Here is a 13,581-nt window from a genome sequence, read left to right on the forward strand (position 1 = left end):
ATATAGCTTCCCTTTTCACCATATGTGCCTTGTACTATGCCAGAGAAGGGCAGAGCAATGCCAATCTGATTCTAAACTAAGCTCTTCTCAGATTATAGCGAGGGCTGCATCTAGTGGCTGCCAAAGAAAAGTCTAAGTCCCATGCCAGGGAAACAAAGAATCTGCACATGCTTCCATATATCTCCATGTCTGGATATTACATACTGCTTCCAAGACTCAGCTTGTTCAGAGCATTTGGAAGCAACTGCAGGCCAAGAGAGCAGGCAGGCAGATTAGCAGTTTCCTGGTACAGTGGTAGCTAGTCCAAAGAGGAAGGAAAAAGTTCAGAAGTAAGAGCATGAGAAAGTATTGATTTATTAGGCTTTATATACCATCTTAGTGGGAGGGAAGAGGTCAGAAGTTGGATGGCAGACCACCAGAGAAGACTGGAGCTGTTCTGCAGAGGCAAACCACCCTCTGTTTCTCACTTGCTTTGAAAGCCCCATCACTGCAGTTACCATAAGCCAGTTGCAACTTGACAGCATTTACATACATACAAACATGCACCATCCTAGTATGCAGGATCAGGGTAGGTAACAGTGAGCTGCACATGGGTAGCAACAGTGACTGGGTTTCTTTGCTGATGTTACAGTTGCAGTGCAGCAACAACAAGGCTTCCACATGGTGGGCTACTGCACACATGTCCTGCCCTGGTTCTAACATTAAGATGTTAAAAACCATTCTAAGATACAACAGTGTCACCCAAAGCACCATTTGCTAATACATGCTATCTGCTCTAATGGCCACTAGTATAACCTAAGAACAATCAAGACTCACTTTGCTCTAAATGGGCTTTGTAGTTGATGGCCCAGTATCATCGTCAACAACTTCCCAGCCTCCTCATTCCTTCCTTCGATACCTGGAGCCTAAGCCTGCTGCTCAAATACAAAAACTGGGAACACACTGTACAGCACTGAAACCACAAACAATATGTAAAAGTACAAAACATTTATAAAAGTGTAAATATTTATCGTTGTATAACTACTTTTACACATTGTTTGTTTGTAGTTTAAGTTTGCTGCTCAGCAGCTCCAAATAATTTCCCATTCATCTCTACTTTATATCCCATCTCCAGTTGTTAATTTAACAGAATAGTTCTTCCAAATAAAAGCACTGCGAGAGGCAGCTATCCCTGAAGCTCAGCCGGCACATTTGAGCAACAGGCTCCAGAGCAGCTAGAATTGGCTGAACATCACACTAGGAGTGTGCATTCAGTATAAACCAAGGTGAATAGATATTTGAAAAATACCTTTTGGTGCCTCCACCTCAAAATATAGACACCCCCCCCCACACACACACACACACACAGAGCCCCAGAAACCCCTGGATCGATGGAGCCATATAAATCTTGGTTTCCCAAATATTTACCAAATCGGAAAATCACACTGATATTGGGATTCAGGAATATTGGGAAAAAAAACTATTATGAAGCTCCAATTTAGCCTAAACTACCTCTTAGGGTTGTTGGGGGAATAAAACAGAAGAAAGGAGCATGATGTAAGCTGCTTTGAGTCCCCACAGGGAGGAAAAATGAGGTATAAATAAAGTAAATGAAAATAAAAAAATAATAAAAGTGCTACAATTGAATCAGAGAATTCTGTAGGTATGTTATTTTTCTTTAACTGAGGTGTGCCTTGCTTGAAGAGGTTTCTTGATTAGTACACTTATGGCAAAAAGCATGTCCAGTTAAATAATACAGAATGCATTCATTTTTCCCATATGGAGATTGCCTTAGCAGAGGAAAATGTAATCAGGGAAGCAGCCCCAAGTGAATACATCTCTGGCCATAGTTCTACATGGGACCTGTGATTTCTAAGAAACAATTGCATTGCCACAAACCACAATGAAAGCCCCATTTGCAAAGTAATTCCATACATCTTCCTAGTGGTGGGAAACCCTGATTCTTCTATTTTTATGCACAAGGAGTAGTGTCTGAACACCAGAATGGGAAGCTCCACTTAGGTGTCCCTTATAGCCATTTCACATACTACCATTTCACAGAAGGAAAATATTACAGATCCAACACATCTTTGCTTAGATGAAAATACATTATGAGGACTAGTCGTGGGCCACAGTTATCCATAGTATGTTCCCATGGTATACATACAGATGAAGCTCACAAATCCTGCTAACATTTTATAGTGTACACCAGAGGGGTTTTTTGTAGAAAAAGCCCAGCCAGGAACACATTTGCATATTAGGCTACACCCCTGACACCAAGCCAGCCGGAACTGCATTCCTGCTCAAAAAAAGCTTGGTGTACACTGTGCATCTATGGTAAATTTGTCATGGCAGTTCCTCACTTCTCTCTTTGTTGCAACTGGGTAACAGCAACATCTCTGGAATCTATCCTACAAGCCTATTCTGAAGACAACATGGGGGAGGAACTGGGGGAGCATGCATGGCACACTGAGCTCCTAAGAGGGACAAGATAAAAATGTAACATAACTGCATATGTATCTGGAGAAAGCAAGGCCCTAAACTGATACAGGAAAGGAATGTGAGATGAAAAAATGATGTCCTATTTTGAAAGATTTCCTTTTCTCATGGCGCCTTTGATATAGTGTGCTATAATGGTTAGTTAGAGCATCAGCTTAGGCCATGGAAGCCTGCTGGGTGACCTAAAGCCAGTCACTTTCCTTCAGCTCAACCTACCTCACAAGGTTGTTGTGACAATAAAACAGAAGAAACGAGTAAAGTAAGCAACTTTGGGGCTGCATTGGGGAGAAAAGGCAGGGTGTAAGTATCTAAATAAATATAAATAGATAAATAAAAGGTGCTTTAAGTAAAAAGATAACTTAGAAAGTGTACTTTTTTAATGCTGGAAAATCCAGCCTTAAGTAAAGAGTAAGCTTTGTTTTTTCCTATTTATATCCTTTCCTCCTTATAAGGAGGTCAGTGTGCTGTTCATAAAGTAACCCCATTTTATGTTGTGGCATCATTTTGGACAAATGAGGCTGAGATTTCTACAGCTGGTTCAAGGTCACTTTGTGAAGCTTTCTGGCTGAGCTGAGTTAGGTCATCCTTACATCTCCACACTGCTGTGCCCAAGTCAAAATGCAAGCAATTATATAACATACTTACTTGTATTCTAAACTTGTGTCAAAGCAACACTCCTCTAATGTATTCAGGGTAAGTAGATTCATTTGCTTGCTGGATGCCTCACTGCAAGAAATTAACCAAGGAAATGATTTTCTGCTCTTAATTTTCTCATCTTCAGGAGAAGCTGTGATTCAGTGACAGGGTACATGGCTTGGTATTCAGATTTTGAATAACATTCTGTAAGTGGCACTTGCTAAAGTGCTTGTGATACCCTAGAAAGCATTGTTCAGTGAACTGATATAGCTTTTATCTACCTTAACACGATTCAAATGTTATGCAATTACAGGACTTACATGTACAGCCAATCATTACCAGTGACAACCACAATCAATATGTAGCTGCAGTTAACTTCTCTAATTGTACGCTACCCTAAATTATTTGGAAGGACAGGGTCTTTAAACATTGATAAAAGTGACAAGCATCTCCAGCCTGAGCAAAGCTGAGAGACAGAACTTAATCCGCTCCCTAAAAATGTGAGCCTCTTCTCTATCCTACGGTCGGCACAGAGACACAGGGCATCTGCTTAAGCCATACTTCCCAGTGAGAGATATCTGAGGCAAATAATGGTGGAAGGGGTCAGCACTTTGCATACAGTGTAGAAGTCCTTCTGTCAGTAATGCAGATTCAAGTAGCACAGAGAGGTGGCAGAGCTAACATAAGAAGAGACCTCCTGGATCAGACCAATGGTCCATTTAATCCAGTATTCTGTTTTACATAGTTGCCAACCAGTTCTTCTGGATGGCCAACAACAAGGCATAGGGGCTGAGACTTTCTCCTGGTGTTGTCTTCTGGCTCTGAGATTCAGATTTTTAGTGCCCCTGAATGTGGGGGTTCCTCTCAGTTACCATGGCTAGTAGCTACTGACAGACCTACCCTCCACGAATCTATCTAATTCTCTTTTAAAGCTGTTTATTCCTGTGGCCATCTCTACATCCTTTGGCAGCAAATTCCACATTTTAATTACTCTTTGTGTAAGGAAGAGTTGTTGAGAGGTTTGGGGCTTTTTTGCTTCTTTTTTTGCAGGCAGGAGACGTGTTAATTTTGAATGCTGCCCCATGTTTAAAGTAAACTTCTTGCATGCAGAAAACTCACACCTCCTCTGGATGTACATCATGAAGGGAACTTTTTAGAGGCAGAACCATTTTTTAAAATGCCTTCCATGGGAACACACACCCACTGGCCTGAAGTGGTACAAACACTTCTGATCAAAATTCTATGGGTTAATATAGATACTGGCTTCTCCCACTACGTTCAAGATGTGGGAGCTGCTGCAGCACAGTTCCTTCACAGGCCATGAAGCTACTGCCAGAAGTCCTGTGTCATTTGGATGGTACTCAAACCCCACACCAGCAATATGCATCCTGAGAACAAATAAGTGGAGCACTGGCCTGGAAAAGAGCCACACCAAGACAGCTTGGAGTTCGGTTTTTTTTCTTTGTTTTTTAAACACTAACTTAAGTTTCTTTCTAACAGAAAGGAGCAGGCAGTTCCCAAAGTAACATGAAAGATGGCTCCCCAAACACTGAATTGTTCTGGAGAGAACTCTGCTCAAAATACTGAAGCAAATATCCAATATGTTCCAGTGAAATAATGCAGCACAGAGATGCAAGAGATGGGAGCTCAAGAGCCGTAATACATGAGAGATCATGAAATGATCTTTCAGAAAGCCTTGGGAACTGTTAAGCGCAGAAACCTAAATATGTTGCTCTGCATCACTTAAATGCCTCACATGGGAAGGCAGAAAAAAAGTTATTTACACACCTGTCGTACAACGTAATCCATACCTGACTTTCTCTTCACAAAGCCGGGAGATAAACATCCCCAAGGCAAGGCCCATGTGAATTTGAACAGCCTGAGACTCGTCGGCGTTTGGTTTCCCAGGAAGCATGGCAACCAGCATATTTAGAACTTCCTCCATCTTCTCCTTGTATGATTCAATAAAAACTGGCACCAAGAGAGACAAAGCTATCGCTGCACAGGAACGTGCAATTGCACTGGCAGTATTTTCACCAGAGTAAGATTTCTAGGAGACAAAACAATTTTTTTAAAAAATTGCTTAATATCCTTTTCCCCACTTGAAGAACATTCATCTTATTGCACAAAATTCTAGGAAATCTAAAAATGAAATAACTATATGTTTTGCTTAGACAGCATCACCGCCTGTAGCTCCACTTCCTAGTGATTTGTTTTCAGATTCTGAAATAAGCAATTAATATGCTTTCAACAGAGAAAACACAATTTTTTTAAAAAAAAAATCTCACTTGGAAAAAAAAAGGCAGATGGAACTGAATGACCCTATTTCTGTAAATAAAAAATGTCACTGTGAATGCTAATTAATTCCATAATTATAGCTTTACTGGAATTTATCAAGAAACTATGGGGGATGGGGTAAGGGGAGGACAAAATAGCACTATTCAAATGGATGTGTCAAACATAGGAATATTTTAAGCTCTTGCAGAAATGGCAAATACTGAATGCGATGGGGTTAGCACACCTTAATTTTTAAGACTCATTATCCATTTTAGAACATTTACTTTAAAGATTTTTGTACCACCCCATCCTCTTTCCATTTGTGTTCTCTAGAGACAGCTCACAACAGTTAAACACAGGCAAACTGAGATCCCTTTAAAATGTACAGTCTATAGCGATGGAATACAAAAATCTGTAACAGCACAAAATGATACCTCCCCCAACACATACAAAAGCAAAAAAAAAAAAGCCACTATGTTATTTCAAGAAAAAAAGCAGGACATGCCTTGCATAGCAATGCACACTTATAAGCAACCATAAAAACACAACTGAAACAATAGGAAACGTGAAGGAAAGTGATTTTTTTTTCTTTCCGGAGGCCTCTGCCTGTAGAAAAAATGTGGGAAACTTACAATTTACAGTATTATTAATAATGACACCCTGATTCAGATTGCAGTAGGACCACTAGGTGCCTCAAGACATTTGTGAGTCACCCTTCGGGGAGCTGTTTTGGAGCGCAGAGCTCTCACACAATTCAAAACCAGATAGACTCCTTTGGCTGTGCCTCAGAACATTTATCTTCAGGAGAGATGGCAAGAGAATGCCGCCATTGTTTAGGGACCTACCTAGCAGGAAGCAGCATTACAGGAGACTTTTTGTTGAGGCAGCATTTCCAATTCCTACAGCTGGCAACCTCCTTTTATTCTGTGGCCTGCAAGGACACCCCAAGCATTTCAGCACACTCTTGCAATTAGCTGGGTCACCTGTGGCAAGTAACAATTGCCTCCAGGCAACATCAAATCCTCTCTCTTTGTGAAACTGTGGAGGAAGAGAACAATGCAGCTCTCTCATTCTCCCTTGGTGCTTAAAACGAGCGATTAGGTTAGAAAGGAAACACGAGAGCTCAGTGTGAAGCCTCAATACTACAGCACTGCCCCTCTTGTTTAACTGGGGAAGCACCATGGGGATTGTACATTTAGCGCTCTCTCTTTCACTCTCACTGTGAGGGAATGAGGCCTATCCCAGGTTCAGTTTTCACAAACCAAGGCAGGTGAAAGTGGTTTTTTGGGGGGAAGGTTGCTTTTCACTTTATTGTGAATCCACACACAGAGCGACCTGGCTTAGAATCCATGCAGGGAGATCTGTAATAATGGAGAGGTAACACATTGAACTTCAGGATGAGGAGAAGAAAATGGAAGAACTATTCAGTGAACAGAAAGCTTTTTGTGACACTGCATCCAAGACCATGTGAAAATCATTCTCGCATCCCATTCAACCAGAAATTAGGAGCCACAGAAAAGAACAGCTTTGTTATATTTCTCACAAAAATGCACTAAAGTCTTCCCTCCCCTCCAGTTAAGGGTTTTGCGCTGGCCCAGGGTTCCCTTGGGTGTCATTCTTCCTGGGTGAAGCCTATCAAAGGCTAATCATTTCCAGCCATAGGAAAATATCAAAACAGGACTCCCTGACCTAGCCCTGAATCTAATATGAGGCCTTGCAGTTTATCAAACTGACTGAAGCTATTGGCTCTCTCAGATTAGAGCTAAACATCATATATAAAACAGGGATGTTGCCCAATTGGCATCCCTGTACTGTGTCTCACTTACACATTTAGGTTAATTTATCCCATTTAACTAGCTCTGTGGCGCAGAGTGGTAAAGCTGCAGTACTGCAGTCGGAGTCAGTCTGCTCATGACCTGAGTTCGATCCCAGCGAAAGCTGGTTCAGGTAGCCAGCTCCAGGTTGACTCAGCCTTCCATCCTTCCAAGGTCAGTAAAATGAGTACCCAGCTTGCTGGGGGCAAAGTGTAGATGACTGGGGAAGGCAATGGCAAACCATCCCGTAAAAAGTCTGTTGTGAAAACGTTGTGAAAGCAACATCACCCCAAAAAATGACTGGTGTTTGCACAGGGGACTACCTTTACCTTTACCCCATTTAACAACATCCTCATATTACAAGTTTCCCTGCTATGCCCCATACATTGACTGATGCTCACTGTAATTCACAACAGGAAGATTTCACAATACGGGATGAGTGATTCTAAATGGCATGGAGCAGAAGAGAAATACAACGCAGGGATACCATTTTCATTGGCATCCCCAAGTGATTCGCGAATGTAGTTTTTAGCCTTAGAGGGCACTAAATTCCAGGTTATAAGAGGCTACTGCTGCTTCATCAGTCTTTCACATCTCACTCTGACATCAGTTTACCTATGGCTACTCACCCTTCTTAAGGCTCACTACCAGCCCTTGCCAACCTGGTGCACTTGGCATGGTCTTAACCTGATCTTTCCCTATCTCCCTATAGTGGGGTTGCTCAAACTTGTTAGTTCCTGCAGGGGCTTCTGGAATGTTGAGAAAGAAAAATGGGTACCACCATGAAACAGCTGCCACAGGCAGCTCTAACCCTCCCCACCTCAAGCATCTTTTTAAAAGTTTTAATTAAATGAAACATTTAGTAGGCAAAACAAAAGATTTTATGTTTTGGAGAGGCTAAGCATAACCAAGAAGTCATAGCAACCTATATCTTTTTGGAATGAAGGCGGATTCCATAATTACTACTTTCAGAATGTACTTTAAGAATGGATGTCATTTATAATTCCAAAATACCAGTACCTCTAAAAGTCAATGCATTGGATTCTCTGAGCTTGCACAAGAAAGGTGAGCAATTGTACCCACTTGCAGCTCCCCTGTGCCACAAAGCACAAATCCACAGTATCAGCTTTAGAGGGAGGATAGATTGCAGAGGAAAGCAGAATGTGAGAAAAGATTGATCTCCACAAGTGAGAATTTTGTAGAACCCAACCCCATTTTCTTATATAAATAAACTTCACTCTATTTTACAAATATAGCAACATACAATAAATATGATTACAATCTTTCTTGTAAATCTCCAAACTTATATACTGACCTGATAAAACCATGGAAAAATCCGACCTCCAGGATGATAGTGACAGTCTACAATACTAAGGAGAGTATCTATGACCATGGAGATCCAGTGCTTGGTCAGAAGAAAGTCTGGCTCAATCTGAAAGCAACAGCAGACATACTATAAGCATGTAGTAGGGTGGATCCTTCCACTATCTTACCACCCCACTCAGCAAAGTTTGTTTGTTTACCACCTTCCCTTTGGGCTCAAGTCTGAAGCCCTTTTGCAATCGAAGAAGTCTTCCTCCAAAGTAAGTGGCTTGGAAAAGAACCATTTAAGTTGGAAGACATCTCCTTAGGCTGGAGGGAGGCTACTTGAAGGATGGTTATATCTGCCCCAGTTATTCAACCATCGAAATATTTGCCAAATTCTGCATTTTGTTTCAGGACATATTTCAGTCACCGACAGAACTTCAAAGTTAAATGAGCTAGTCCTGACAATCTATTTCCTGTATGAATTGTCTAACTTTATAACAGTGTTCGGTATTACTGAATATTACTGTTGTGTACTTTGAGCATATGCACTAAAAACTGACTGCATTTTGAACAAAAGAACAAAACATTGGACTTACCTGAAAGCTTCTTCTCTTCAGTGGGGCAAAGTCATCCAAGTTGGTTAAGTCATGCCTCCTCTTACTCCAAGCAGTTTTTGCATGACCCTCCTGGGCCACAGTGAGGCCACTTTTCCAGTCATTATATAGCCCAGCTTCATATCTGTGGCTTCTCATTTCCTTGTTGGTTGATCACAGTAATTACAAGCACTCTCTCTCCCCCCTCCTCTGTTTTTTTTGAGGTGGGAAATGAATGACTTCACCTCACTGATGAGAAGTCCAATGTTTCATTCTCTTTCGATGGGGAGAGTCATTCAAGCTGGTTATACACCCAAGCTAGCACAAGGGTGGGAAGACAAAAAGTTAATTACTCCTTCCTTTCTTCAATCCACCCCAAGCTTTAGGTTGTCCTGCTTTTGTCACAGCTACGGATATAGCAGACTGGTTCCTCGTATGCCACTCTACCATGCTCAAAGCTTTGGGCCAGAGAGGCTTGTCTCTGAAGGCATCTTTTTTCTTCTTAATGCCGGAACTAGAAGCTCTGTTCTCCTCCATGCCGGAGAGAACAGGTAACCTCCATGCCAGGGGGAACATGCTAACTTCGCTTCTTAAGAAACAAACAAAAAGGTAGGAGGGGTATCAAAACTGGAATGGCACCCTACACTGGCCCAGGAGAGTCATGCAAAAATGTACATAGCCCTGCCTGGAGCAAGAACCAGTTTGGATAACTTCCCTCACTGAAAGAGAACTGTATGTTTAAAGAGATTTACAGCACAGTTGTAACCATCTTTACTCAGAAGCCTCCTTGATATCAACTTGGGTTTACTATCATGTAACTATTCTTAGTTTGTAGCTTTAGTTGGACAACAGGTTTTGTCCCCAATAACACCAACTGCCCATTTTCCAATGAGGTTTCAGGCAATAGTATTTCAAACCAGAACCTGAAATGAAGACAACATTTCACATTCAGCCAAACATGCTGAGTGTGGAAAACTGAATCTGCAAAACCGAAAACTTTAACTCACATCAAGTCCTCCTTCTGGGTCTGAAGAAAGCCCCTTTTCGTGTTTTGCTACAGCTGCTGCAAGGCCTGTTAATGCCAGAAGACAATTTCCTTTCACCACAGGGCTGTCCCTGTTGAAGATGTTAAGCCATTTGTGAATGAAACAAGAAAAGCAGTAGATTTTAAAAATCTGGAAAAAACTTATTGATCAGTGTGATGAGCATGGGGAAGATGACAGTCCCTTTAAGAGCTGAGGGACTGCCAGAGCACAGCTGGAGGAGGGCGATCAGGGAAGGTTAAAATGGGGAAGTGAGACAGGATGAGGCAGCTACTGTTGAGAGAAATAAAAGACACTGCAAGCACGAGTGTGTCTGGTATGCTTATTCTCCACAATCAGTTATTATATAGGTCACTTCAGAAGATGGTCACAACACAGCTCAGAAGATTTACACAGGATAAAAATGGCTTTCACCAACTTTTCATGAACATAAATAGTATTTTTTATTTCTAAAATGACATTAAGGTATTCTTAGAAATTTCCCCCAATAACAATATTGCTTGCCTTAAGGCATTTTGAGATGAAGGAGTTTTTGGTTCTTTCCTGGAGATCTATTTCTGTTGTTCAAACCATGAGGCATGAGTATGAATTATGTAAGATTATATAGTACACTGTCTTTCTGTCTCTCTCCCCAAGTTCCCAAGATCAACTGTGGCAAGCTACCTGTGAAAGCAGCATGCCCATATTGCCTCAAAAAAGGTCTGTTTCAATAATGCCAAGGTAAAGGGTGTGAACTAAAGTCTGTAAAGTACAGTACAGGTTGGGGAAGGGTAATAATCCCATAATTCCTCTTTACACCCCCTGCCCCCTTATTTTCATTTCCCTATCGCACTAACTTCATTTATCATAACCAATGTTCCCTCTAAGCTGTGGAGTCTTGTGAGCAAAAATTCTACTTCATGAGTTACTGGCATTAAAGTTGTGAGTTACTGCATAAATTAGTTTTCTCTGGGGCCATTTTTCCTGAGCTAGGATAAAAATGTGTGTACTGAGGCTAAAAAACGCTCACACTAACTCAGCTTAGAGGCTCACACTAACTCAGCTTAGAGGGAACACTGATCATAAAGTACCTGGAGAGCAAAAAAAATATAAGAGCATGGACTGAAGGGGAAAACAAGCAAGCAGGAGGATGGTTCAATTTTCATACCTCTATCTATATCACTTGGTGTTTAAATCATATTCACCCTCAATGCTTTAGAAGGTTTAGACTTGAGCCACATGTAAAGACTTAGGTCCTCCACTTTCATGTGACAATTGGACCTCATATCAGCAAGGAGGGCAGAAGAAACCAAGGTTACACTGACTTTTCACTCACTAAAAATATTCACAGCAAAATGCATTGGGGTGGAAAATTTAATGAAACTATCCCCCACTTATTTTTTTCCTGCTCATTATGGGTCACAGATTCATTCATGGCTGGGTCTTTCCCCAGTATTAATGCCATTTAAATATCAGCAACCATAGTTTATTCCTAAACTGACTGCAGCCAATGAGGGATTGCATCAGCATCACCATCACACAGCCAATCATATTTGGCTACATGACAACTCAGTGAACCCAAATCAGAATGAGGGCTGGAAGAGACTCACTCAGATTGGGTGGAAATTTTCTCCCTACTCTGATGTCATTAGGGATGGAGAAAGTATTTCGCAGGACAAAGGGGTGTGTGTGTGTGTGTGTGTGTGTGAAACATGCTACCTTCTGCTTCCCCTCAGCTCTAAATGAGTCCTCCTCCATAAGGCTCACTGCTACCTTAAAGAAGATAGGACTAAACCAAGGCAAGGAAGTTCTTCCCCTTCCAAGAGGTCCTCTGTATCAAGATAACAGAATCTCCTTAAAACAGACTTTGCCACTACATTCTGATAAGCACAGCCTGAAGAAATAGAATTACCCTCTTTAGAGAGGAAAAAAAAACCCATCTTACTTTGAAGCACCCTTGATTACATCAGTCAGCATATCTCTGACCCTGAGAAAAGAGAAAAATAAGCATCACGAAGCTTCAATGAAAATAATTCAGATGTCCCACTTGACACACACAAGCCCTTAAGCATGCCTAATGAGGTTCTCTGAATCGTGCTCTGTTTATTATGCTGAAGCTCTGGTGGTATTGTATACATTTTATTGAAATCCTAATACTCCATTTACTCTAAAAGGAGGTATGTCAGTATAATAACATATAATATTTATAAAGCACTTTAAGATGCTCCATACTTAATGCTCTAGCCATAACAAAAATAAAGACGGTCCTTGCAAGCAAAATATTGTAATGTATGGGAGACAGCATACTCTTGCAATGTGTGTGTGTGAGAGAAGGATGTATATACACATAGATACTGCATACATATCCACGCACAAAGTAAATGGAACTTGCATCCCGGAGGCATAGATACACATTCCAAGCAACTAGCAGAAACCAAACTTCCAGCAATCCAGGTCTGATTCAAGTGGGTGGTATGTGAAGGGACAATGGAATTCCCATAACACAGTATTGTGACTTGGCTTGTTATGGGCTGGAGAAGTAGCTTCAGTTGTAAGATAATAAAGTTTTGACCAGAACATCTTAAGCTACATGTGTATGGATTTTCAGCTTTATAGACGGTACACGGAAGTTTCTTATCATATGAAGTATTTACTTCAATTCCCATTATATAAAAAAGATCATTCCTAGAAGTCATGATGTTGCGGAGTATGCGTTTATCCTAATTTCAAGTTTCTAGGCAGTTTGGAAGCCAGTTAACAATACTGATGATCCCATGGTTTCCTTGCCAAACAATCTCAAGCTTCTTTATACAGTTAATGAAGATTAGAGAGATAGCTAGAGAGTTAGGAGGAGGAGGAGATTGGATTTATATCCCACCCTTCACTTGGGAGTCTCAGCGCAGCTTACAATCTCTTCCCCCTCTTCTCCCCACAACAGACACCCTGTAAAGTGGGTGGAGCTGAGAGAGCTATGACAGAACTGCTCTTGAGAGAACAACTTTGAGAGAACTGTGACTGACCCAAGATCACCCAGCACCTGCACGTGGAGGTGTGAGGAATCAAACCTGGTTCTCCAGATTAGAGTCCACCATTCTTAACCACTACACCAAGCTAGCTTTCCATACTTAAGAGAAATAGCTAGATAGAGGGAGGGATGGAATATACACACCCACACTCTAGATGTAATTTTTTAAAATTACAGGATAAGCATTCCTTTAAGCCAGAGTATCATACAATGCTGATGCTTTAAAAGATGCATTCCTTTTCCATCTTTATTTGGGCATTCTCTAGGGAAGAGTTCTCTACACCAAAGCAAAGTAAGGTTTTCCAATCCACTGCCACTACCATGTTACCAAATAAAGGAGAGTTACCAACAAATAAAGTTACCTTCACTCACATGTCCTTGCCATTTCCCTTCAAGCTAAAAATCCTATCTGTTTTTCATCATTAACA

The 13,581-nt window shown here is 41.2% G+C and overlaps 1 protein-coding gene across 2 annotated transcripts in view; it reads right to left on the minus strand.

Annotated features, from left to right (window-relative positions):
* FOCAD (focadhesin) overlaps nt 1-13,581 on the minus strand; it is a 165,892-nt gene that overhangs the window by 30,968 nt on the left and 121,343 nt on the right. For both annotated transcript variants that reach the window (XM_060237221.1, XM_060237222.1), the window contains exons 24-28: nt 12,074-12,115; nt 10,114-10,222; nt 8,521-8,637; nt 4,926-5,164; nt 3,124-3,204 (exon numbers count right to left, since the gene is read on the minus strand). In XM_060237221.1, coding sequence (XP_060093204.1) covers nt 3,124-3,204; nt 4,926-5,164; nt 8,521-8,637; nt 10,114-10,222; nt 12,074-12,115 — 588 coding nt within the window. The remainder of the gene's footprint in view (nt 1-3,123; nt 3,205-4,925; nt 5,165-8,520; nt 8,638-10,113; nt 10,223-12,073; nt 12,116-13,581) is intronic.

Source organism: Heteronotia binoei, chromosome 4, assembly GCF_032191835.1.
Source record: "Heteronotia binoei isolate CCM8104 ecotype False Entrance Well chromosome 4, APGP_CSIRO_Hbin_v1, whole genome shotgun sequence".
In the NCBI taxonomy this organism is placed as follows: domain Eukaryota; kingdom Metazoa; phylum Chordata; class Lepidosauria; order Squamata; family Gekkonidae; genus Heteronotia; species Heteronotia binoei.